Source organism: Schistocerca gregaria, chromosome 1, assembly GCF_023897955.1.
Source record: "Schistocerca gregaria isolate iqSchGreg1 chromosome 1, iqSchGreg1.2, whole genome shotgun sequence".
Lineage (NCBI taxonomy): Eukaryota > Metazoa > Arthropoda > Insecta > Orthoptera > Acrididae > Schistocerca > Schistocerca gregaria.
This window is the reverse complement of record NC_064920.1, coordinates 904,580,586-904,607,750: the sequence shown is the minus strand read 5'-3', so window position 1 is coordinate 904,607,750 and position 27,165 is coordinate 904,580,586. Positions and strand designations below refer to the sequence as shown.

Here is a 27,165-nt window from a genome sequence, read left to right as displayed (position 1 = left end):
CAAGAAAAACACAGATGTGACCTTCAAACGCACCCCCACTCCCACACTGAGCTCCCACTGGACAGAATATGTAGTACGTAGTTCATGGTACTTCATTCTAGCACTGTACATAAATTTGCGACCTGTAGTGATGCAGATACAAACGGCTGACAAAATGAAGACCTAACCTGCTATGTTATCTAGTACAGTAATGAATCGAGCCATATGTAGTGATTGTGACTCACCCCTGCCTATAAATTTTCGCCAAACTACCACAAAACACTGAGTCAATCCTGCTCATTGAAAAGCCCGTAAGATGTGGGAAAAAAACACTCTCTGATTACTACTAACAAAAGTTCGACAGTTTTACCTAACACTTACTTTATACAAAGTTAAGTAGGGTATAACTGCATGCATACATGGTTATGATGGGGTGAACTTCTAAGTGAACACAAAATGCTCAGTCTGGAACTTGATATTATGTTTCCTCACATCTGTGTGTACTACACTAGTCAGATGTAAGCAGCTCTGCTGTCATTGGATTTTGCACTCAGGTTAATGGTGGGCGCCACAATTCGAACTAATACAATGCCTACATAATTGCAATTAAATTGATTCACAGAAATTATGGTGCACACGTTTCACATTCATCAAAAGATACTTAAAATAGCAGGCAGTGGCAGCAGCGCTAAAATTATAAATGAAAGAAATAAGCATAGGATTGGAAACAACTATACTAATGGAGGTCAACAATGTCTACATTAATAACAAAATTTCGCTAACATGACATTTATTTATAAAAAAGAAGCTAATTAAACAAGAAGAAGTTCCAAATAGATTCTGATTTTGTATGTCGGTCAATAATTTCATCTGGCTGCAAGGGAGCTCAGTTTGCCTACCTCTCAAGTCATTATACAGCGGCCTGTATAAGATTCTGCAGTGTGACCTACACACTTTTAAAATTTGATGCTGCAGGCATGACGAAACAGTTTCCATTGAATGGTTGAAACATTCACACTTGAACATGAAAGCAACATGAACACTGCTCCTGTACTGTCCACCAAACTGCCATCCACCCCTAGACAGTGCCACATCGTGGACACCACTCCAGTTAGTTGCTACCAGTGCAACTGGCCCCTGCTGGAACCAGTTCTGAGACTATACGACCTGGACACAGTGTAAAACACCAGTTGCTTGACATAACCGGGGCTCTGGTTTCTTCTTTCTTTTTTTTTTCTTTTCAAAAATTGGGAGAGGGTGCTGATCGACGAAACAAAGACAGTGCGACATAGCTTTAAGTACTTTGGAATCTGTTGGATTGTAGCTCAAATGCACTGTTTATACCCAAGAGGACGTCGTTATCAGGAGAAAGAAAACTGGCGTTCTACGGATCGGAGCGTGGAATGTCAGATCCCTTAATCGGGCAGGTAGGTTAGAAAATTTAAAAAGGGAAATGGATAGGTTAAAGTTAGATATAGTGGGAATTAGTGAAGTTCGGTGGCAGGAGGAACAAGACTTTTGGTCAGGTGAACACAGGATTATAAATACAAAATCAAATAGGGGTAATGCAGGAGTAGGTTTAATAATGAATAAAAAATAGGAGTGCGGGTAAGCTACTACAAACAGCATAGTGAACGCATTATTGTGGCCAAGATAGACACAAAGCCCACGCCTACTACAGTAGTACAAGTTTCTATGCCAACTAGCTCTGCAGATGATGAAGAAATTGATGAAATGTATGATGAGATAAAAGAAATTATTCAGGTAGTGAAGGGAGACGAAAATTTAATAGTCATGGGTGACTGTAATTCGTCAGTAGGAAAAGGGAGAGAAGGAAACATAGTAGGTGAATATGGATTGGGGGGGAGAAATGAAAGAGGAAGCTGTCTGGTAGAATTTTGCACAGAGCATAACTTAATCATAGCTAATACTTGGTTCAAGAACCATAAAAGAAGGTTGTATACATGGAAGAATCCTGGAGATACTAAAAAGTATCAGATAGATTATATAATGGTAAGACAGAGATTTAGGAATCAGGTTTTAAATCGTAAGACATTTCCAGGGGCAGATGTGGACTCAGACCACAATCTTTTGGTTATGAACTGTAGATTAAAACTGAACAAACTGCAAAAAGGTGGGAATTTGAGGAGATGGGACCTGGATAAACTGAAGGAACCAGAGGTTGTAGAGAGTTTCAGGAAGAGCATAAAGGAGCAATTGACAAGAATGAGGCAAAGAAATACAGTAGAAGAAGATTGGATAGATTTGAGGGATTAAGTGGTGAAGGCAGCAGAGCATCAAGTAGATAAAAAGACGAGGGCTAGTAGAAATCCTTGGGTGACAGAAGAAATACTGAATTCAATTGATGAAAGGAGAAAATATAAAAATGCAGTAAATGAAGCAAGAAAAAAGGAATACAAACGTCTCAAAAATGAGATCGACAGGAAGTGCATGGCTAGTGGACAAATGTAAGGATGTAGAGGCTTACCTCACTAGGGGTAAGATAGATACTGCCTACAGGAAAATTAAAGAGACCTTTGGAGAAAAGAGAACCACTTGTATGAATATCAAGGGCTGAAATGGAAACCCAGTTTAAGCAAGGAACGGAAAGCAGAAAGTTGGAAGGAGTACTTAGAGGGTCTATACAAGGGCGATGAACTTGAAGACAATATTATTGAAATGGAAGAGGATGTAGATGAAGATGAAATGGGAGATATGATACTGCGTGAAGAATTTGATAGAGCACTGAAAGACCTAAGCCGAAACAAGGCCCCGGGAGTAGACAATATTCCACTACAACTACTGACAGCCTTGGGAGAGCCAGTCATGACTAAACTCTACCATCTGCTGAGCAAGATGTATGAGACAGGCGAAATACCCTCAGACTTCAAGAAGAATATCATAATTCCAATCCCAAAGAAAGCAGGTGTTGACAGATGTGAAAATTAGCGAACTATCAGTTTAATAAGTCACAGCTGCAAAATACTAACACGAATTCTTTACAGACGAATGGAAAAACTGGTACAAGCCGACCTCGGGGAAGAACAGTTTGGATTCCGCAGAAAATGTTGGAACACGTGAGGCAATACTAACCTTACGACTTATCGCAGAAGAAAGATTAAGAAAAGGCAAACCTACGTTTGTAGCATTTGTAGACTTAGAGAAAGCTTTTGACAATGTTGACTGGAATACTCTCTTTCAAATTCTAAAGGTGGCAGGGGTAAAATACAGGGAGCGTAAGGCTATTTACAATTTGTACAGACACCAGATGGCAGTTATAAGAGTCGAGGGACATGAAAGGGAAGCAGTGGTTGGGAAGGGAGTGAGACAGGGTTGTAGCCTCTCCTCGATGTTATTCAATCTGTATATTGAGCAAGCAGTAAAGGAAGCAAAGGAAAAATTCGGAGTAGGTATTACAATCCATGGAGAAGAAATAAAAATGTTGAGGTTCGCCGATGACATTGTAATTCTGTCAGAGACAGCAAAGGACTTGGAAGAGCAATTGAACGGAATGGACAGTGTCTTAAAAAGAGGATATAAGATGAACATCAACAAAAGCAAAACGAGGATAATGGAATGTAGTCAAATTAAATCGGGTGATGCTGAGGGAATTAGATTAGGAAATGAGACACTTAAAGTAGTAAAGGAGTTTTGCTATTTAGGGAGTAGAATAACTGATGATGGTCGAAGTAGAGAGGATATAAAATGTAGACTGGCAATGGCAAGGAAAGCGTTTCTGAAGAAGAGAAATTTGTTAACATCCAGTATAGATTTAATGGTCAGGAAGTCGTTTCTGAAAGTATTTGTATGGAGTGTAGCCATGTATGGAAGTGAAACATGGACAATAACTAGTTTGGACAAGAAGAGAATAGAAGCTTTCGAAATGTGGTGCTACAGAACAATGCTGAAGATTAGATGGGTAGATCATATAACTAATGAGGAGGTATTGAATAGAATTGGGGAGAAGAGGAGTTTGTGGCACAACTTTACAAAAAGAAGGGACCGGTTGGTAGGACATGTTTTGAGGCATCAAGGGATAACAAATTTAGCATTTTAGGGCAGCGTGGAGGGTAAAAATCGTAGAGGGAGACCAAGAGATGAATACACTAAGCAGATTCAGAAGGATGTAGGTTGCAGCAAATACTGGGAGATGAAGAAGCTTGCACAGGATAGAGTAGCATGGAGAGCTCCATCAAACCAGTCTCAGGACTGAAGACCACAACAACAATGGTTATTTATAACCTAAATCTAGATATGCAAGAGTGATGAAACTAATTGAGTTGCGACTGATTGCTGTGTGCCTCGTCATTCTCTATGACTTATATTGTACTGGGTGACAATTATTGAAGTATATGAAAAAAACGTAAATTAGTTGCATACACACTTTATTCAGCATGTAAACATCTCTACAAACATTCGGATTTAGGTTGGGGGAAAGTGGCCCAAAATGACATAGTAGGGCAAAACCACATAGTGGCTTTTTTTTATTTTTTAAATTTGGCAGCTGACAGGATCACAAACTTTGGTTTGCTTGATATCTTGTGGTGGATACACTTTGGCCACAAGCCATTAAGCTTTGCCTACTTCCATTTGGTGATGGAAACATGGGAAGCCATTTTTGAAGTCAACGAAACTAATATTTCTATTAGCAAACTTTCAAATTTGTGCAGTGTTGATTACTCGTGAGGAAAATTTACTATCATGAAGACATCTTATAAAGGTAAGTCTTTAAATCTGCGGCAATATTTTGATGATGTGCTTGTTAATTTTCGATGTTATGGCCAAAGATTACACTTGTGTTGAAGAAGGCAAAATGACACAGGACTATGTCGCTTCGCCCTGCTTTATTACATAGTTTATCGATTGCTGAAATGCAGTGTGCCCGTTTATCAAAAGCCTATTAGAATTTAAAATAAAAACTACTAGCAATAAAATACTATTTTTTGTAACTTTCTGAAACATTTTTTGCAGACAATGGTGAATAAATACAAATGGACTTCAAACAGATTGGTGTGGAATGAAAGTGACACGAAATCTGCCATTGCTGCCTGGGAGGGTAACATGGGATGGGTTAAAGTTTCTTTAGTGTACAATTTACCTCAGGCTACGCTAAGACGACACTGTTCTGGAAAAAACAAGATGGCAAAAGGTGGAGAGAAGACACTTTGTCGATTTCGTACTGTATCACAAGATTGAAACGCTCCTAGTTCAACATATTTTAGACCTGGAATCGCAACTTTTTGCGTTAACCTGTAATGACATGCGATGCGTAGCACATGAGCTGCCTCAGAGAATGGGTATTGCTTCTCCTTTTAAATACACTCCTGGAAATGGAAAAAAGAACACATTGACACCGGTGTGTCGGACCCACCATACTTGCTCCGGACACTGCGAGAGGGCTGTACAAGCAATGATCACACGCACGGCACAGCGGACACACCAGGAACCGCGGTGTTGGCCGTCGAATGGCGCTAGCTGCGCAGCATTTGTGCACCGCCGCCGTCAGTGTCAGCCAGTTTGCCGTGGCATACGGAGCTCCATCGCAGTCTTTAACACTGGTAGCATGCCGCGACAGCGTGGACGTGAACCGTATGTGCAGTTGACGGACTTTGAGCGAGGGCGTATAGTGGGCATGCGGGAGGCCGGGTGGACGTACCGCCGAATTGCTCAACACGTGGGGCGTGAGGTCTCCACAGTACATCGATGTTGTCGCCAGTGGTCGGCGGAAGGTGCACGTGCCCGTCGACCTGGGACCGGACCGCAGCGACGCACGGATTCACGCCAAGACCGTAGGATCCTACGCAGTGCCGTAGGGGACCGCACCGTCACTTCCCAGCAAATTAGGGACACTGTTGCTCCTGGGGTATCGGCGAGGACCATTCGCAACCGTTTCCATGAAGCTGGGCTACGGTCCCGCACACCGTTAGGCCGTCTTCCGCTCACGCCCGAACATCGTGCAGCCCGCCTCCAGTGGTGTCGCGACAGGCGTGAATGGAGGGACGAATGGAGACGTGTCGTCTTCAGCGATGAGAGTCGCTTCTGCCTTGGTGCCAATGATGGTCGTATGCGTGTTTGGCGCCGTGCAGGTGAGCGCCACAATCAGGACTGCATACAACCGAGGCACACAGGGCCAACACCCGGCATCATGGTGTGGGGAGCGATCTCCTACACTGGCCGTACACCTCTGGTGATCGTCGAGGGGACACTGAATAGTGCACGGTACATCCAAACCGTCATCGAACCCATCGTTCTACCATTCTTAGACCGGCAGGGGAACTTGCTGTTCCAACAGGACAATGAACGTCCGCATGTATCCCATGCCACCCAACGTGCTCTAGAAGGTGTAAGTCAACTACCCTGGCCAGCAAGATCTCCGGATCTGTCCCCCATTGAGCATGTTTGGGACTGGATGAAGCGTCGTCTCACGCGGTCTGCACGTCCAGCACGAACGCTGGTCCAACTGAGGCGCCAGGTGGAAATGGCATGGCAAGCCGTTCCACAGGACTACATCCAGCATCTCTACGATCGTCTCCATGGGAGAATAGCAGCCTGCATTGCTGCGAAAGGTGGATATACACTGTAGTAGTGCCGACATTGTGCATGCTCTGTTGCCTCTGTCTATGTGCCTGTGGTTCTGTCAGTGTGATCATGTGATGTATCTGATCCCAGGAATGTGTCAATAAAGTTTCCCCTTCCTGGGACAATGAATTCACGGTGTTCTTATTTCAATTTCCAGGAGTGTATGACAGTCAAGTAGTGGGCAAAGATTGGTTGATAGGTTTTCGAAAGCATGAACCTGAGGTAAGTCTATGGCAGCCAGAACAAACCTCTGCAGCACATGTACAGGCTAAAAGCCACAAGTCTTAAAATTTTTCCTCTCTGCTTGAAAGAGTAATCAAGGACCATAATTTTCCACCTACACGAATTTATAATATGGACGAATCAGCACTCACGACAGTTCAGAAACCTCCAAGAATTTTTACTGAAAAAGGAAAAAAAAAACAGGTTGGTGCTATAACGAGTTCTAAGGATAGGATTCATGTGATTGTCGTAGCGTGTTGCGGTTCCAGTGAACAGTACATTCCACCTGCATTAATATTTCCTCGAAAGAAGCTGAATCCAATGCTTTATGATGAAGCTCCATTAGGCACAATGCATCTGTACAAATTAAATGGTTACATGATTGCAGAATTATTTGTGGAATGGCTGCAACACTGTTGTGTCTTGTGCCACATTGCACCCACAGGCTTCAGCCCCTATACTTGATATTCTTTAGACACTTGGCACATACTATAACCAGAAAGTGAGGAAGTGGCTGAAGAACAACCCAGGAAAAGCAGTTTCAGTTTACTAAACTGTCAAGCTTTTCCAGAAAGCCTATTTGCTAGCAGCAGCTCCAAAAATGCCATAGCTGGCTTCCAAGTTTCTGGAATATTTCCGTTTAACCCAGATGTATTTCCAGAGAATTTGTATTTACGTAGAAGAATAACAGATCAGCCACCTCCTATAACAGATCAGTCTACCTTATCAACGTCTGAGCTTTCTTGCACTCATGGCATCAATGAGTCAGTCGCAGAGAGTGCAGAAAAATCCTCCAAGAGATTTCTCCAACTCGTTCCAGTTCCGGTATGCCTAAGAAACGCAGAGCTGGTGAAGGCTGCCAGGATCTCAGTGCAACAGCAAACCTGCAAGTTCTGAAGGAAAAGGAGCTCCAAAAAAGGGAAAAGGAGTTGAGAAAATCAAGTCAGGCTACTGTGAAGCGGCGTTTGGCCATGGTTTCCCTCCATCCAGATGAAAAAGTAGCAGATATAAGCGTCAGTACTGATGAAGAAGGAGACGCAGCTTGTATTTATTGTTGTGATTTATACAGCCGATCAAAAGAAAGGAAAGTGTGGCTGAAGTGTATGAGCTGCTCAAAATCGAGCAACGTTGATTGTGTTGAACTTTCCAAGTATACAAAAAGGTTTGTAAATGAGTTGTGCCAGTAAAATATTTCTTTCTAACTAACTGAACTGAAAATACGGTTCTAATACTTAATTAAATTATCATATATGTTTATGCTATAATTTATGCTTATGCTAGCAATTTATCATTAAAAATAAAGAAATTAAACCTGCTAAGAGAAAAGATGGTCCATTTTGTTCCACCGGGTAGCCCAAAATGAAACGTTGACGTTTTTGAAATTGTGAGTTCATAGCAAAACTAATTGTTTTATGCTGAATTCTTTATGTATATGCTACCGTAGAAATCCTAGTGAAATTTAAAATTACATTTATATAATTTTCATTGGCAAATGTTGTTCTTGTTGTGGTCTTCAGTCGTGAGACTGGTTTGATGCAGTTCTCCATGGTACTCTATCCTGTACATGCTTCTTCATCTCCCAGTACCTACTGCAACCTACATCCTTCTCAATCTGCTTAGTGTATTCATATCTTGGTCTCCCTCTACGATTTTTACCCTCCACACTGCCCTCCAGAACTAAACTGGTAATCCCTTGATGCCTCAGAACATGTCCTACCAACCGATCCCTTCTTCTAGTCAAGTTGTGCCACAAACTCCTCTTCTCCCCAATCCTATTCAATACCTCCACATTAGTTATGTGATCTACCCATCTAATCTTCAGCATTATTCTGTAGCACCACATTTCGAAAGCTTCTATTCTCTTGTTGTCCGAACTATTTATCGTCCATGTTTCACTTCCATGTTTCAAATATGAGCCGTGAATGGCAATTAATTTTTTTTGTTTGTCATTTTAGACCACTTTCCCCTATGACAAGTTCGATATGCCTGCCATCCTTGGCTATGATGTGTTGCAGACAAATAGTGAAATTATGCATGACCCACTGAAGTGTCGGGTCATTGATGTTGTTGATGACCTCCTGAATTGCTAATTTCAGCTCAGCAATGTTTTTGAGATTATTGATGTGTACTTTGTCCTTACTATAGCGCCACAAAAAAGAGTCGCATATGTCCAGATACAGAGAATATGGCAGCCAAAGGAGGCCAATGGTCCCCAAAGTGCTCCTCCAGGACATCAAACACTCTCCTAATTCGATGTAGTTGAGCTCCATCTAGCAAGAACCACATGTTGCCTGCCGAAATCAGGTTCACTTTGGATAATGGAGATGAAATCGTCTTTGAAAACCTTCACATACCATTTGGTTGTCATCGTGCCATCAAGAAATATCGCACCATCCACGACTGGACATTGCACACACCAAGTCAACTGTTGAGGGTGAAGAGACTTCTCGATCGCGAAATGCGGTTCTCAGTCCCCCAAATGCACCAATTTTGCTTATTGCCAAACCTGTCCAAATGAAAGTGGCCTTCATCGCTAAACCAAATCATACAGTGCATACTAATTTCCATCACGCCCTGTGACCAGCCATTCAGTTTGAATGTCCTAACGCAGAACGTTCAGAATTTATGACGATTTTATTTCATATAGCTAACTAATTGTCACCCTGTGTTTTGTTCTGGTAATGAGTATTGGAATTACACGAGCTGAAGTATGCAGTGAGGGTTCTATTTTCGGTTACCACACCTTCAGCGACCTCGTTACACTTTAAATTTTTTTTAGCAAGTTTCTACAAGTTGTAATTAATTTACTACAGTGATTCATTTTATTTTTTGTATGTAATATTTTATATAAATTCAATTTTTTTAAGAATTGTCTTTCGATGATGGTTAATATTTATTAATACTATTTAAAGAGTTATAAAATTTGTGACGTTTGCATAGCAAAAATTTCAGAAAGGTAGTTTTATGGGCGAGTGAGGGGAGGGAGGAGTGAGGGGAGGGAGCAACATTAGCAGTTCTGTCAAGGATGCAGGCGCACCTCACTGTGGCTCAAGTAGAATTATTTCAGTGGTTGGGTCGTGTATCCCTTGGCTGGTTGCAAAGACCTGTCTGAAACTCATCTCATGACCATTTGAAACGTAGACAGATCTCCTCCAAGGTTGACCTCTGTCGTATTAGTCTTTATGTTCCTCTGTATGTAAATCATTTCAGCGCTTTACAATCATTTAATTCTTCTATATGTGACATGTTCTTTTCCCATAGTCATGTATGTGTCTATAGATTTGCTATTATCCTGTACTCAATTCTACTTTTATGTTTTTCAGATTCTGTCAATCTTAATTTTAAACGTCTGTCATTGCTTATAACTGGTTCATTTCTTATGTTCCTTTTGGTGATTAAATTCAATATATCATAAATTGTACAAGGATTTCTATTAGGCATAGTCTTTTTGCCTTTTTGATCTTCTGCTACATTCAGTATTTCATACCTCATAGCTATCCATTCATCTTGTACTGTATTTCCTTCCCTTTTCAGTCAATATTATATGGCTGCTGTTTATTCAAGCACAATTCACTGAGATACGGACTTCGGTTTTGGTCTAAATTATGGTTAAAATCGTTTAGATGATGGAATGAGGCATTGAGAACTGTAATAAGCAATTGTCGAAAAGAACCATGTTTAGAAACTTTCAAGGAACATAGAGTCATAAAGTCTTTCAACAACATTAAATGTAGAAATTCATACATTATTATGGAATAATAAACAGATTATTTTTGTAGAGAAATACATAGCATTACCTTGTATCAAAAAAGGGGGCCATTTTAATTGAAAGGTGTAGGTAATGCATTGCTCCAAAGAATTCAAAAAATGTAGAACTGCATACATTTGAAATTTACTGACTTGTCAGTTGGGTTCATTAGAGATCATCTTCGTCTCCTTCTCCTTCTTCTTCTTCTTCTTCTTCTTCTTCTTCTTCTTCTTCTGCTCCTTCTCTTCCTTCTCTTAAAGTCCATTTTACAGTTTCTAAGAGCTTTAAGTGAACTATAAATAACTATCCTTAACAACAGAGAAGTAGATTTTGATGTTAATGCTGATTTATTTTCACTGTCTATGACAGTCATGATCATATTTTATGTGTTATAATTCATACTTCTTAAAACTACAAGTCAGTAAACCCAGATAGACTGTGAGGAGTCTAATGTATTAAAACTCACAGCAATTATTCATTCTAAATAGTAAAAAAAAAAATTCAGTTGAACTTTTATGTGTCACTGCCCTTTACTGTTACTCAGAATTTATTAATGATTAATTCAGAACATTTCAGTCTGCTACAGCTCACTACTAAATGAATAATGTAGTGATTTTACGTGCTGGATGCAGACTGACTGTGGTTTCATACAAAGTGCCTCATTGAAGTATTGTGTAATATTATCTTTTATATTTTATAAAAAGATAAAATACTACAAAGTTATTGCATTTTAAACAATAAAGTAAAAGACAGGATAAGAAGAGAATACTTGTGCTCCCTAGGCAGTGAGGTTGTTTTAGTTAAAATTTGGTTAGATATCTTAAAAATGATACGAATGTTAGGTTATATTTTATATTGCAGAATTCTGGGCGTGCATTTGAATGTCTGGGATTTAGTAAACTCTGTCATGTTTGTTAGCAATCTTTACTAGATTTTCACTAATCTCTGGGATTCAGCTTCATTCCACCAAGGCACGTAAATTGCTAACACTTGCAGTGTTCCCAAAACTGACAGACGGCCTCCTTGTTTGGTGAGTGTGATGAGTGTATTGATAATATAGTGATGATAATGTGTTAGTGATGATAATGTGTATTAACCTCTACAATGACAGGTAATTATCATCTGCAAAGGTTTTATATAGTGCCAAAAAGTGTACATAAAAATTCTGTAGATATTAACTAATTTTTTTTCGTCTCATTCCTCGCCAAATTGTAAAGTACAGTTGTGACATTTAATTTTGTTTTATATGTTTATCCAACAAAACATTTATCAAATACTCAGTGTCATAATAATAAATGAATAAAGAGGTACAAAATTTTCCATGAATCAGGAAATTAGTATCAGTAAAATTGCTCTGAATTTTTTTGTTGCAGGTAAGCCTAATTGTGGCTGCATTTTTCACTATAAAGAGTGTAGTGTTCGTTATGGGCTTTGCATATCAGTCCTACTTCTACAACTATGCAGAGATATACTTTGATCATCTAGCATTGACGTATTTGGAAAATCCTCAGCCAGTTGATGATATACAAATCAATGTGAGTACGTGCTTGCATCACATTGCTCATAGAAAATTAAAATCATTTACTTTTTGTACATAGTGCTTTCAAACTACAGGTAGCTGTTTTCTTACACATTCTGCTGAAGAATAACTGATATTTGGTTTTGAAGGTTAATGAAAAACTTATAAATGATGTTTTGTCAGGAACTTCCCATCACAAAAAAAATTGCGCTGTCATTCATAATAGCGTATATCTGCCACTTTAAATAATTCCTGACTATGAATTTAATGTAATTCTTGGTTGAAATTGTCACCTCCCTTTTACGCGCAGTTGAAAAAATTACAAATACTGAAAGTCATAAATAACAATTTTTCTCCATCTATTACATGAGAAACGTATGAATGGAAGCAATTTACAAACATTCCATTATAATCCTGTTGCTGTGGAACAGTTCTGTGATACTTCTTTGTTTTTCTATTGCTTGTGCCTTTGTCCTGTATTAGCACATGGCCAGGAAGGTTTCTGATTGAACTGGCATGGTTAGTTTAAGGTGTGGCCAAATGTCCTTCATGTTGTCACCTTGTCATTGCCCAGGAAGGAATATGCACACCCCAACTGTGTGCATGCAGCGTTATTCATGTGAAAATGGGAAATAATTTCCTAAATGTTTCTAAATTGTGTAATTGAGGTTGGACTTGTGTATCAGCCCAGTATTCACCTAGTGCATTGTGGGAAATCATCTAAAAATCAAATCCAGGCTGTTTACCCAGTTTAATCTCATCATTAAACTGCCAGGTAGACTTGACCCTTTGTCAGCACAGCTACCAGTCCTGGAAGCAGCACTTTAACAGGCATATCTATCTGGTTGGGTTAATAAGTCCATGATACTATTCAGCTTTACCCCAATTCCATTTTAGATTTAGGAATAAAGTGGCTTAACATCATGTAATAGACTATGACCCACAAATATTCCAAAAAAAGTGGAAGGGCACTGCAGCAGTGCAATGTGGTGCTGCCACGAACATAGTTCCACTCAACTTGTGGTGAATCTTTTCTCACATGCACACTGAAATGCAGTACTCAGCCAGAAAAATGTTACAGAAGAAACAGCTGTACACCTCACAACCAAAAACTGCACTAAAAACTGTTTTATCAGGGGAAGGTTACTAACAGTTATATGAAAGTATTTATGTGCATAAATTTCACTTTATTACAGTGAGCTTGCATACACCAGTTACTACAGAGCCTTACTCTAAGCATACAAAGTCTGAAAAGTCCACATAAAAACATCGTTCATAACCATAGTTAGTTTTTAATAGTTACTAGCTATCCTTCACAGAAAGTTTACAAACTGATCCTTTCTGATACTTCCTGGCAGATTAAAACTGTGTGGCAGGCCGAGACTTGAACTTGGGACCTTTGTCTTTCCTGAGAAAGCTACCCAAGCACAACTCACAATTTTCTTTTAGAATATCTTGCTCAAATGTTACTATAATCAGTCTCAAGTAACAAGATGTTCACATTTGTGAGTAAGCAATGTGTCATATGGAATTTAGTTACTTAAGATGTCACCAAAAATCCTGAATTTCACACTGTGCATTTTGAACTCTCTTCCACACTTAACGACACTTCTCAAACATTTTCGTGCTGAAATATCACAACATTAATAATTTTTATTGGAGCGCCATTCAAAAGGTCTGATCACTGTGACATGCAAGCACTAGCTCTACTCATCTCTCTACACAAAAAACGTTTCTAATTCCTAAAATGTGCATGAATATGCTAATTTCTGACTGTCAGAGAAACATCACAGCCAGTCAGAAAGCAGCATCAATCCCACTACATCCCATACTTATATACAGAACCAGTCACAATTTGTCACTGAATCAGAACAGTAAATTAACAAAATTAAATTTTGAAAATGGAGGCATATAAAATTAATTCCCTCTTAACAAAACTATTTTGCCAAAATCATGATCTCATTTCCCCATGTACCATAAACTGACAAAATGGTTCAGAACAAAATCTGTGGTACAAATGACTAACACACACATCATTTTCGAACATTCCTCATGAGACTAGGAACATTAATGTATAGTATAAAAAGTTTACAAAAAACATTATTTCACATTTGCACCTTCATTCATTCTCATAACTAAGCCCAATTAAAATAGTAATTAATAAACAATTATAAAATTAAACAACAGAATTGCAAATAAAAATGATAGTATTTTGTCTGCAGCTAAAACAGTTTCTGTCAGGTAGTGTCTCTATGAGATCACATAAAAACTATATACACTCAGGCATCTGATGCCACATATCCTATATTTGACTCATTCTGCATGCCTATTGGTTGCTGTCTCATCTCAATAGGCATGGTGTAAGGTGCTATACCTCAGCACACGCCCACTTATGTTTTATGTGCCATCATGATAATAATAATAATAAAAACGATAAGCTACCTTTTAATATAAATTACAAAATAACATACTTAAAGTCACCAAATAAAAAATGGAAATCCACTCTAACATACAAAACATCTTTTTAGAGTTAGAGAGTCAGTTTTAACTAAAAGTAATTTTCATAGCACTGGTGGTATAGTACTGATATGACAACTATGTCTGAGTCACAGATCAGCTGTGTTCTGAAACTTAATTTACTCTTTACATTGCTAATGAGTGCTGTGGAGTCCAGACCTGAAAATATCACTTGTACCTGGTAGATACGATATTTATTAATGCCTGACACTTTACTTGATAATAAAAAAATCAATAAATCAGTTAGTAAAATTAGACTTCAGTAACTATGAAATAGGAACAAAATAGAACAAGATGTTCTGTTGCTACTCCACAGTGGTGAAAAACCAAAGAATTGGAAACAAACATTCAGAGAACAGCTGTGTTATATTTACTTAAAATGATTATTTTGTTTCAAAAGGTCATAAGTCTCAATGAAATAATTACTAAATAAAAATCATTAGCTCTCTAGACAGGGACAGTTGTTCAGCCTCAGAAACTGTAACTTTTAAGTATTGAAATCTTGTATTGATTCAAACATTCATTCAGGTATTATGTTCCATACATCATCATTTGCAATGTGTAAAGTCATAGTGTACACATTGCCAGAGATATGTAGTTACCAAACAAATTCAGTTGACTGTTTGATTTCACAACTGTGTAAAATACTGTAAATGAGATCTTGGTCACCTCTGTAAAATTATTTACTTGTTTAACTCACTATTCCATTTTCAGGTGCATGGTCATTATCAAATAGTATAATACAAAAACAGAGCATATGTATAGAAACAGGTCTCATATCATGCCCCACATATCAGTGTTATATTATAAAATAAAATGCTAAAAATAGCATACTACTTTCATTGTGCACGGAAACTTGCTCTTGAATATACATCAGTGTTTGTATTGTAAATATGAAGCATTTTGAAGGATGTGAATAACATCTATTTAATATAGATCTAACTAGAATTTTTTAAGCTAGTGATACTCTAATTAATATTACTATGATACATCTAACAAAAATATATGGTGATATGTAAATGTACAGATTTTCTTTGTATCAATGTTTTTTTTTTTTATTAATGAATGTATTCATTTGTAATACAACTCCAGAAGTCATCAATTATACACCTCCAGAAGGTTACCTTCATAAAGGAATTTACAAAACATAAATGAGAAGATGAATGAGCCAACACACCTGTCACAAGTGGACTGCACAAAATTGTATGTATATGTCACTGTGTCTGAACCCTTGTTTATTATAAACCAATTAAATGGGATGTATCCCAAAGATCAGCATTGAACCCTCTTCAGTTCCTTCTCAACATAAACAAACTAAGCTCAAATGTGTATGCACATAAAAGGATCATATTTGCAGATGGCATCACTACTCTACTGAAGGGGAAAGTAAGGAAGAATTACACAAATAATATCTGCACTCACAAATCAACTGAGTAATTGGACACAAACTCATTAGCTTGTAATAAACAGTAAAAAAAAATGTTGCACTTAAATTTCAAAGTGCTGTAGACAATGTTATGGTTATATAACTTGGTTCTTTAAATGATGAACCAGTTGGTAACAGCATGGAAACAAAAATCCTAAGACTATAACAGCCAAGCAATATAACATGGAATAAAAGTATTATTGCAAAACTGAGTGAGACGTGCTACCTTCTTTGCTTTCTAAGATGTTGCTGTATTGAGTTAACAGTAATAAACATGTATCATGCCTACTTTTATTCTCAATCTAAATGTGGTGTCATTTTGTGGGAAATTCTAAAGTAGCTGCCAGCCATTTCAAAACGAAAAAAAGGCCATTAGGATCATGTTTGGATGGAAATCTAGAGACTCACATATACCTTTGTTGGAGATCTATGGTATTTCTCTTTTACCATGTATCTACATTATGGAAATCCTTATATTCTTTACAATTAATATAATACATATGTACTGCAGAGTGCGAAAAGAAATGTGATACTCATGATCAATTTAATAAACAAAACTAAAACTTACACATGACCCAAATCAGTACATCCCTTTGACAAAATGGTACTTTCCACATGGAAGTTAAGCTTTATAACAAACTTCTTAAAAACATAAAAGCAATTACTCAGTTCAAAACCTTTGCAAAATGCTTGAAGTCATATTTACAACATCACTACTTCTACTCAATTGAAAAATAGTTAAATTTATGAAGTGTGCTGTATAAATACTTATCATATTTAAACTGTATTACTTGTAGTCATAATTACATATGCAAAAAAAAAACATTTTGACCTGTTCATTAAACTGACTTGTGCAGTGTCTTGTGCATAAGCTGGTTTGTAAGTAACAGGAGCAATTAAAACAATCTACAATCTTTTACTGAAGACTAAATTAAGATTACTTAAAACATGAAGCAATCTATTACAGAACAATAAGAAAGTGGGGATACAGACAATTTAGGATAGTAGAACAAAAGAACACTGATGGGTGTGGTACCTTTAACAGTCTTTCAGGCTCATTTTGTATGCCTTTGAGATCAGATGCTCAGAGTTATAATGGCTGGACCTAAGTGCAATAAAACCATTATTCACTGTTAATATCAACTAGTACTTCCTTCAGTACAGCCCATACTGTGTGAACTCTCCAGTCATGCTCAACTCATCAGTGACTTTCTGTAGGCACCCCCAACTACTGCAAAATTTTAAACACTGAGAATGGCAGTGCTGCAACACCTAAGACACTAGTAATCCCAACAAGTCTTATTTTATGAGAGTATTTGTACCAATGTGCCCATACAATATACAAAGAGACCTTGCAAAACTCATGATCACTTCACACACTTGCTATAACAACTTAAGTGTCACCAATGAAATGTACAACAGCACCTTCTACAATAACAATCACTACAACACCAGTCCACTCAATGGATTCAATTTTGATCTCAGTTGCCTACATAAGTTTCCTTTAAAAATTAGAGGATTGAGGTTAGTCATTAGCCTGATATTTTAAGTGTACTTACCACTTACATGTATGTGACAAGTGACACCACAGAGCAGTGTGAATGTGCAGCCAAGTATGGTGTGAATGATGAGGCAGTGCACTGTATCATTACTATGCTGGGCCACTTGTTCATTATAAGCTTTGGTACTTAGTGCCTGATGGACTGTGTATAGCAAAGAATATTATGGATGATTTACTCGATTCAGGGATTATGAGACCAAAAGAAAGTGCATGGGCCCTTCTAATACACTTTTTTTTCCAAAAACGGATAGGTCTCATTGAATATGTGGGGACTATCATTCACTAAATGTACAAAAAGTTCCAGACAGGTTTCCAGTTCTGAACATTCTGGATTTTTCTAACATTTTGACAGGGATATCTGTCTTCAATGCAATCAACTGCAAGAAGGCTTATCTTCAGAGCTCCATGACACTGGATGAAATGCCTAAGACAGCTGTTCCTATTCTGTTTCGGTTGTATGGGTACTTTTTCATACCTCATGGGCTCAAAATTTCTGCACAGATGTGGCAATGTTTAATTGCTTAATTTTTAAGATATCATCCTATTTGTAATCCAGATTGCTATGATATTTAGCAGATCCAGCATATTAATAGTACACCTCTGGGAGTGTCTATTAATTATGTGGGAGATTTTCTTTCAAATTTGGACTCCCTGGTCCTTTCCCCCTTAGTGTGACTTGATAGATGTGGTGGAGAACCCCCCCCCCCCCCCCCCACCCAATCATCCAAGGTGTACCTCATAGTCAGATAAAAAAGAATTCTTTAAGATTTGTTTTAAACATCATTTAAAACACTTTACTAAAACCTTTTTTTATTTATGAAGTATATTAAACAGTATTTGTGACATCTGATTAAAAATACTTTATTTTAAACATACCAACCCTGAGTGGTATTCAGACAGACAGAGAAACAGAGACAGATGTACAAAAATAGAATTAACCATTTTGATGGATTCCTAAAAAATTGCCTTTTAGTTGTGTATTGTATACATGAAATGTTACTGAACCTTCACTTACACTGCACACAAAATACAATATGGTTTGTATCTTCCTTTGGACCATACGATTACATAACTTTTCAGTCATTTGTTTTATATGATCACATAGAGAAGTCTTGTCTGCTTAGCTCCACCCACAAGCAATTACCTTCTTGTTCACACATGTGTTTTGACTTGTCTACATGCTGCTTAAAATACATATTGTACAAGTTTTGATACAAATTCATGTTGATCACAGTAACATCAGCTTTGTATGTGTTGCAATTATTTTGACCAGTGTGGCAGAGAACACTCATGTGGCATTCATTTCAAATCAGGGAATCCCACATATGCACACATGTAAAGTTTTCAGCTCAGTTTAGAGAGGCCATGAAGATTGGTCGACACTTTAGTATTGTCTGTACTGATGGTAATTATATATATAAAAATGTTATCCATTATAATAGTATGTATTCTCTGAATTAAAAATTTGACATAAGATTTTTGTTGTCCTCCCGCCCCCCACCTCCCTTTCCCCTTGGCCCTGTGATCTCCCCTCCCCTTCCTTCTTCCATCTACTGTCCACATTAAACAATGCTCAGTCCACATAATTAATAAGCAAGTTCTTTTATGAAGATTTGAGAGTAGCAAAGATTACAATAAACTTTCAAGTTCACTTAGCTTGTCATGTTGAGATGGTTCTATTTCTTCTTGTCTAGGGGTCTGTTTCTTGAAGCTGAAAATCTAACATCAGGTACTCATGGTTGGTTTGAACTAAGGAAATTGGAAGATTGTTGCTGCAGATTTTTTTTTTTTTACATAAATATATTTTCCACTAATTTTCTCACCTTTTAGTATATCATACAGTATTTTGATTTTTCACATTAACAAAGCCAAAATTACATTGTTCACACCTATTATACAAAAATACATCTGATCACATCAGAGGCAAGCTCACAACTCTCACACTCTGTGGAAATAATAATATTCCAATGGATTTACTACTTTTCTTAACAATTGAATTCCTACTAGTTTTTATTATGTTATTAATTTCGATTATTATTTGATAAATGAATCTAGTAAAAAACATAGTAAACAGTACAGGATTGAATAATTGATAATGTAAATTTTAAGTGTGCAAATAATTCATAATTTCAAATGATTCTAAAAAAAAATAATTTTAGCTGTACATTCAAAACTAGCACTTATCGATTACAGCACCGAAAACAGATATTTTATAAAGTAATTCCTTTTCATAAATTTCCGATTTAAATATAACATACTGTGTATAAAATTCCATGACAGTCTTCAGAAAGCAACAGAGACAATATCTGTATGTCCAAAATTCAAAAAATGAGACTGATATTGCCAACTACGGTTGAGTAAAAGTAATGTTAGGGAAGGATGTCCTGTTACCCTCCCCCCCCCCCCCCCCCAGTCCTTTAAATGAGATTTGATGATATTTTGCCAGACTCTTCCCCCCATTTTGAGCTCTTCTAATTAATGGATGCCCTCTTTATTCTGATCATCATGGAAGGAAAATAGATAAGCACAAATGGCAACTATACCATGAGGAAGTCACATTTCCAGTGCACACAATTAATGCATCTGGGATTCACCCAGCCACAGAAGAAACAGCACTGTTTCAAGCCCCTCCCAGTCCACCATGTTATGAAATTTTAGGTGACCCCTGTTGCAGGTTGGAGCTGTCAAACCACCACTAACAGATGCATTGGCAGAAAATATGAAGAACAGTAGTAAACTGCTTACATGGACTTCAGAAATGCTCAAAGCCTTTCTTAACTTCAAACTGTCCCTCCCACAGGCTGTGACTTTAGTACACCCTGTATGCTACACCCCAATGTCTATCATCACTGACATGAGTGACAAAGCTGTAGGCACAATGCTGCAGCAGTTAGTAGACAGGGTCCCACACCTGATATGGTTTTTTGCTCAAAACCTGACAGAGTCACAGCAGAAACGATCTACATTTGACAGAGAGCTGTTAGTAGTGTAGAGTCCACACAGGATATGGTGGCTAATGTGCAATGACCAGTTTTCGTCCAAAGTACTGGGTGAGTTCATTTGTTTGTTAGGAAGGGGGGGGTGACTGTCTTTGGCACTTATCAGCCACTTTGTGATGACAGAATTGAGGTGCATGCCCTGCAGTCTTTCTCAAATGATTTTACAGAAACTATTCAGTAAAATAATTCATTTTTTCCTTACTCTTAGCATTATATATTGGGTGCATGATAATGTGAACACCATTTTGTTAATGGTCATAGTTACTGTGATATTTATGTTGAAGTAAGGGACTGGGTGCAATGTGAAAAAGTATACAATTAAAAATAGAGTTTGCTATGACTTTACATTTGGTGCACATTACGTAATATGCGGCTGTGTAGGAAATGTAACTAACAAACTGAATTTTTCTTTAGACTTGGGTGGAGGTATCTATCTGCAACCAATCTCAAGAAAACTGATCTGATGTACCACACTGATTTGCAATCGCACTGCACCTGTGGTAAAGCTAGAGTGAAATATCCCCAACAGTCCTCATATTTCATAAACAGTTTGAGATATCAAAACAAGATTTTGACAAATGATAACATGCAAAGAGGAGAGTATTTTCCGTATGGTTATTACACAAAACTTCATTATCTACTGTGTTATTCAACTAAATACAGAGTTTTTTGATGAAACATTGTCATTTTTAAAGTCCACCAACAGCTGGTGAAATAATAAATGCTATTGGTTTTGGAAAAACAAAAGTGAAGACATTATACATTTATTTTGTACCAAAGATGTGCTTTTTCATAAGCTACTGACCTTACTTTTTCTCAGTTCCTCACTTAATAAACTGCTGTTTCAGAATTTTTTTTGCAATTGTGTCTGTACAATGTACTAGTGAGGTGAGACTGTGTAAACTCTGCTATGTTTTGGCAGAAGAAAAGTAAAATTTAGCTTGGTAAATGTGCAGGTGTTACTCAGAATTTGCCACTTATTATGATTCTCTGAAAGTTACAAATTGTTAACAAGGCAGGTGAAAGTAAATTTTTGCATTTTCAGCAAAATTCTTTTTAGATACTAACCAAAGCAGGGCTGACAGCAGATTGTTTTGAGTGACATTATGCAAGTGTGCATGTGGTGGGGCCTCACTGAATATTTACAAAAAACGTGAAGGTAGGCTTCAGTTTAGAATGGCACTTCCCCTCCAGTACTTGGCTTTCTCCTACAGACCACTGGTTCCATCTCAAATGAGAAGACTCATATTTGATAACCTTCAACTTTGTTTGGCTGGACATTAAGCTCAATGGTACACACTGGGTCTGCACCTGTATTGCGTGTCAATTCTGCAAAACTGGCAGGCATGCTAGCTCAGAAATCTACAAATACAACATTCCAGTGGGGCGATTACAGCACATGCATTTGGATTGAATCAGGCTATTCCCAGATTTTGGCAGTTACAGTTATGCATGCTAGCTAATACTTCCATCAGTCCAGGTCCTATGACAGGTAACCTACATATTTAAGCACAAATATATGTGGAAAACCAACAGCTCTGACTAGTTGTATCATCACACAAATGGTGGTAAAAGATGCATGTAATGCATTGATTTTAACAATATAGTGATCTTTTCTTTGATTCACTATAAATTCGGAAAAGATACAAAAAGTCAGTAGTAATAAATAAGAAAAAAGAAAGAGAAAATGACTTCCTCAACCTGAGTGATCTTGTGATCTTACCTTCTTTTGAGTCATGAAGCACTTTACACAGGCAGTTACAGTTATATCTTTAGTGCAGTATACAGTCCAGCCTATCAAGCCTTCTGCTCACACAAAATACTGCGAAAAGGGATGATATCATAAGTGACAAACAAGTAGTCTGATGACTTAGATCCCAAAAGAAAGCTAAATTAATCAGTTTGTCATCTCGTGATAGATACTTAAGAAACAATACAGAAGTTGGAAATGTCTATCAGTTTTAATATAGTGTCTTCTGTTTATGTTTCTATTAATTACAGACTACAGTTATGTGATTTGAACATAATTTAATATATATGTATAAAAGTAACATTACTCACCTGGATAGCTGAATGCATTAAAATGTACAGTTCTGGGACACACGGAGGCACCCTGGCCTCAGATCAGATCAGCCTAATTAGCGACAGGTGGTGGTGTGCCAGCCAACCTGTATTTGATTTTTAGGTGATTTTTTTAAAAATCCATTGAGGTAAGTACCAGTCTGACTCCCAAGACCTGTCTCAGACGCATGATGCCCAAACACTTTGAAAAGCACTATCACATTTGACCATGCAAATACACAAGTTGCATGAAGGGTTACACAGAATCCTTTTCAGCAGAGAATGGTACCCCATCATAATAATAGCCTGTATATGGGTGTGGGTGGCTTCCAGCATATTTGAAAAAGTACTATACCAGTTCTTAGCCAGAATTGGCTGGATAAAGCTGGATAAATACACTGTAAAGGAAGGAAAGAAGGAAGGAAGTAACATTCTTCAGTCACATTCATATTTAGACTCTTGTTTATAATGTAAGCATTCTAAAAATATATCTATTTGTTCCTCAATTTCTTTTTGTTTTTACAAATAAAATAAGCAAATAATTTTTACTGATTGGTATTACTAGGAATGGTGGAATTTGTGTATTTCTAGCTTTATAAAAATTAAATTAATTTTTTCACTATGTTGAGAATTCAGACTGTGAAAATGATCAGCTTCTGGAAACAAATAAAAATAAATGTTAAAGGAATTTTTGAACTTTTAATGGGGGGTCATAATTTAATTAATTGTGTAAAATCTTATGTTTAGCTTTGATGTTTCCTTGGAGAGTTTTCTTTTCTTTGTTTCTGTAATTTTCTTTTTTCCTTGTGTTACACAAACAATTTATCTTCTTATTTTTTGATGTTATACATTGCTACAGATAATACACATATTTGCAGCTGGACTGCTGTGGTAAAACTGATGCAGGTGACTGGTTCAACATCACTGGATTTATTCCCGCATCATGTTGTCCAAAAAGGAATCCAGGAATAACAGAAAGTCGCTGCAGAATACCTGAAGACTTTTTCACTGTAACTCCATATGGATGCCTGAGCAGACTTGAGGCATTGCTGGAGCATGGAATTATTTCAGTTCTTCTGATACTGATGCTTGGTGTTCAGATAACACAGGTAATTTTTTTTAGTTTCAGTTTTCCAGTTCAAAGGTTTAAAATGCAGGGTATAACAAGAAACATTTAGCAAAATTTCAGGGCACATTCCTCACAAAAAGAAAAAGAAAATATCTAATACAGACATAAGAACAGAAATGTATATTTATCTGATAGAATTCATTTTCTACATGTCTTCTTAGTACGTTAATCATGGGGATGACACAGGAACAGAAGGTAACAGCTTACCACATGAAAATCCTTCTGACATGAAACATTCAGAATGCCATTTTCCTTCCACCAGTGTAATGTGTTTAATTTAATGGAAGATGATGTTTTCTTGTGATTCATATTATTGCTTGTGCCACTTATTTCATTGCATTATTTATACAAGCATCACTTCTTTAATATCAACTATGAAGCACTTAGCAAATATGGGAGTGTTTACTGGTTTCCATTGGCACATGGTTTTCAGTGCAGTGTAACTGAGGTGTAGGCTTCCACTACTGCAGAGTCAGATTATGCCCATTTGATGTATATATTAGTATGTGATTATGAAAATCTCACTGAAGTTTGTTTTGGAAAAGATTTCAAAAACAAAGGTGTCTCTGTAAGAAGATGGTCTCCAGGGAAGTCACAACTCATTTGGGATTACATGTGTGGCAAACACGGGGCCTCAAACCACTGCAGTACTTTTTCCTTTCCTGTGCTGCAGTTTTACTCTCTGACTAAGTCACTTCTCTGATTTAATTTGTAGAACTGATTCCCTGATGACAATCTAGCTTGATCATAGAATGTTGATTCTGGCTTCTCCCACTTCATTCCCCTTATTTTACACACATATTTCTGTTAATTCATGGTTGGTCACTACATCTTGTTTAGACCACTACACATTTCTCAAAAATTTTTGCAGATTGTGGGTGCTGTGTGGGGAAGGTTATCTGATATTCATCATAGCCAGTGGGGATGGGAGGTTGTCAGTTACAAGTGTGGTGAAGGCCCACTGATAGCCACTTGTCCATTTGAGGACACTGGGACTCTGGGTACTGGCCATCATGCCAGGGGGCCGTTGCCCTGGCTGGATGCCATTCATGGGGAGAGACCTCATTCAGAATAGGTGGCATCATGATGGCTATTTGGCATTATGGAATGACCGAAATTATCAGTCAGTAGCTGTGAAGCCCCAGCAGTCTCTTCAAACAGGTCAAAATTTAGTGGCTATCATTATGACCCTGGTAACTTTGTCTTCTTGACTATGCGTTGAGAAGAAAACAAAACCAAGACTCTTGCATACAGTTATTCCCCTCAGTTCCTAGTTTGCACGTGAACAGATGGAGGGTATTTTCTTCCTAGGTTTGAACTGACATTTTCTTCTGAAGAACATCATAAATATATTTCACAAATTCTCTACTTCTATAAAATTGTGAACTGGTTGCGTTTTTATTCAGGTGAGAAATCATACTCAGTCCTGGCTGTTACACTCTTGTGAAAAGATTGCTGATGTATCTGTTACAATCACACCCCATAAGAACCTCACCATGGGATAGGGATGAATTTTTCACCAGGACCTAAAGCTGCAGACATAGAAAAACTTTATGAATACTGGAAGAGGATAGGGATCAACTTCATACATTGTGTGTGTCTAGGCCCACCAGACAATTAGGTAGGCTCTGGCACATTTGTCCTCACTTTTGGGGAGGATTCACTTCCAGAAGAGGCCACAATGTTGTCTTACTGCTTTGATTGGAAGCTATTTTCCCACCCACAATTAACTCTTTTTAAGTGCTAGTGATTTAAGAATATGTCTTACTGGTGTACATATGACTTTTTTGTGGAGACTCAATTTGTGAAAATTCACCATGTGTGCTATTAACTTTCTGTGTCATTTGCAGAAACAGCCATGTTCCTTTCCAAAAGTGATAATCTACTCAAGGAACACAAAATTCAGGAACTGAAGGTGACAGATCCTCTCTTATTGTTTGAAATATGGAAAAGTTTGATCATTTGTCTATCACTGTTGCCAAGTCATCAGCTGTACCAGGTGTATTCACTTCCTTCATGTTGGACGCTCAGTAGTTGTGCAAATAAATATGTCCATAAAGGCAATAGGTCCTCCCCTCTCATTTTTTCTGTGATACCATCTTCATAGACCACTCCCTGCATCTGGGCAGAGAATGAACTTCCTTTTTTGGCATCTACTGTTAGTAGGAATTTCACCAGACTTCATGGATCAGAGGCCAGCACCAGCCAGTGGCTGAAAGAGTCATGAAATACAGATCACAGGACTGCCTGCTTTTCTTCTGTTCCAGCACTCACAGTGGACAAACCATCACAAGAATCTGAAAAATATTGTGAAAGAGAAGAATAAGAGATCTTAGGAGAAGGCTGCTTGTGTGACTCCGAAGGTGCTAGATTGCCATAGGATCCAAATTAATGTTCATTGAGGTTTTTGAACTCCCACTGGTGAGGGTCAGTGATCTCCCAGCCCCTTAACACCTAAGGACACCCTCAACATTATGATCAAATGATGCTACAGTTTGTATTACTGTCACCTGCCCAAACTACAACAACTAGTTTCCTCTTGTTCTGTTATCTACATTTCTCGCCAAGAAATGCACTTCAGTGATCACCATTCTCTAGTTCTTCGAGGATACTATGCATTCTGGTGGAACTGTATGGCCTCAAGAGAGCAGCCAGGAGAGTCTGTACATTGGTTCTTACAGATGCCATCACTAAGAGGATTGCCCTCCACACCAAAGTGGAAGCAATAGCACTGAGAGTGCAAACAACTTCAGCGATCGCCATTTATAGCATTTAGCTGCTTCCTGGCAGGGCACTTACTTACCTTACTTACCTCAAGATGACAATCTTAATCTAGTAAGTCTCTCCTCCTCCCTCTCTTTCTCCCACTTGAGGATTTCAGGACACACTAATACTGCTAAATCTACAGAGCAAGAACCAACTCATTTTGCCAAAATTTTTAAGGAAACTACAACAAACCACCAACATAACACACTCTCAGAACCAAAAAACAATAAGGATCCCTTCTGTAGATCAAGCAGACAACAACTAATTCCTATAATCAGAGTTCCCTATGATTCTATACCCATACAACAGTCCTCGTTGAAGTCATCTGTTAGCAGCTGGTAGATAGCCTAACATGATGGAAGCAACGTATCACAATTATTGTGGAAGAGAGGATGGTCAAAGTTGCCCACCACTGGACCAGCCAATCTTATTCAGACTCAGTGAGTTGAGAACTGTCTGCTGAACGGTTGGGGCCAGCTTATGTAGCCCCGGACAGGATATTTCCAGCACTATTTGCACACACATGTGCCCCCTTCCTCTGCTGATGGTTGATGCCCTCTGATGGACATTAGCCACATCTATAAGTTTGTTGTCAACTGTGGAACTTGCTTGTCTACACTCTTATATCAGCCAGTCTTCACAGCGGAGTCAGCAATCCG

General features: G+C 37.9%; 1 protein-coding gene across 1 annotated transcript in view; it reads left to right on the top strand.

Moving 5' to 3' along the window:
* The window catches only part of LOC126274671 (tetraspanin-6-like), a 137,663-nt gene that overhangs the window by 62,151 nt on the left and 48,347 nt on the right, over positions 1 to 27,165 (top strand). Inside the window, exons 3-4 of the mRNA XM_049977133.1 lie at positions 11,902 to 12,063; positions 23,490 to 23,720. Of these exons, the coding sequence (XP_049833090.1) occupies positions 11,902 to 12,063; positions 23,490 to 23,720 (393 nt within the window). The remainder of the gene's footprint in view (positions 1 to 11,901; positions 12,064 to 23,489; positions 23,721 to 27,165) is intronic.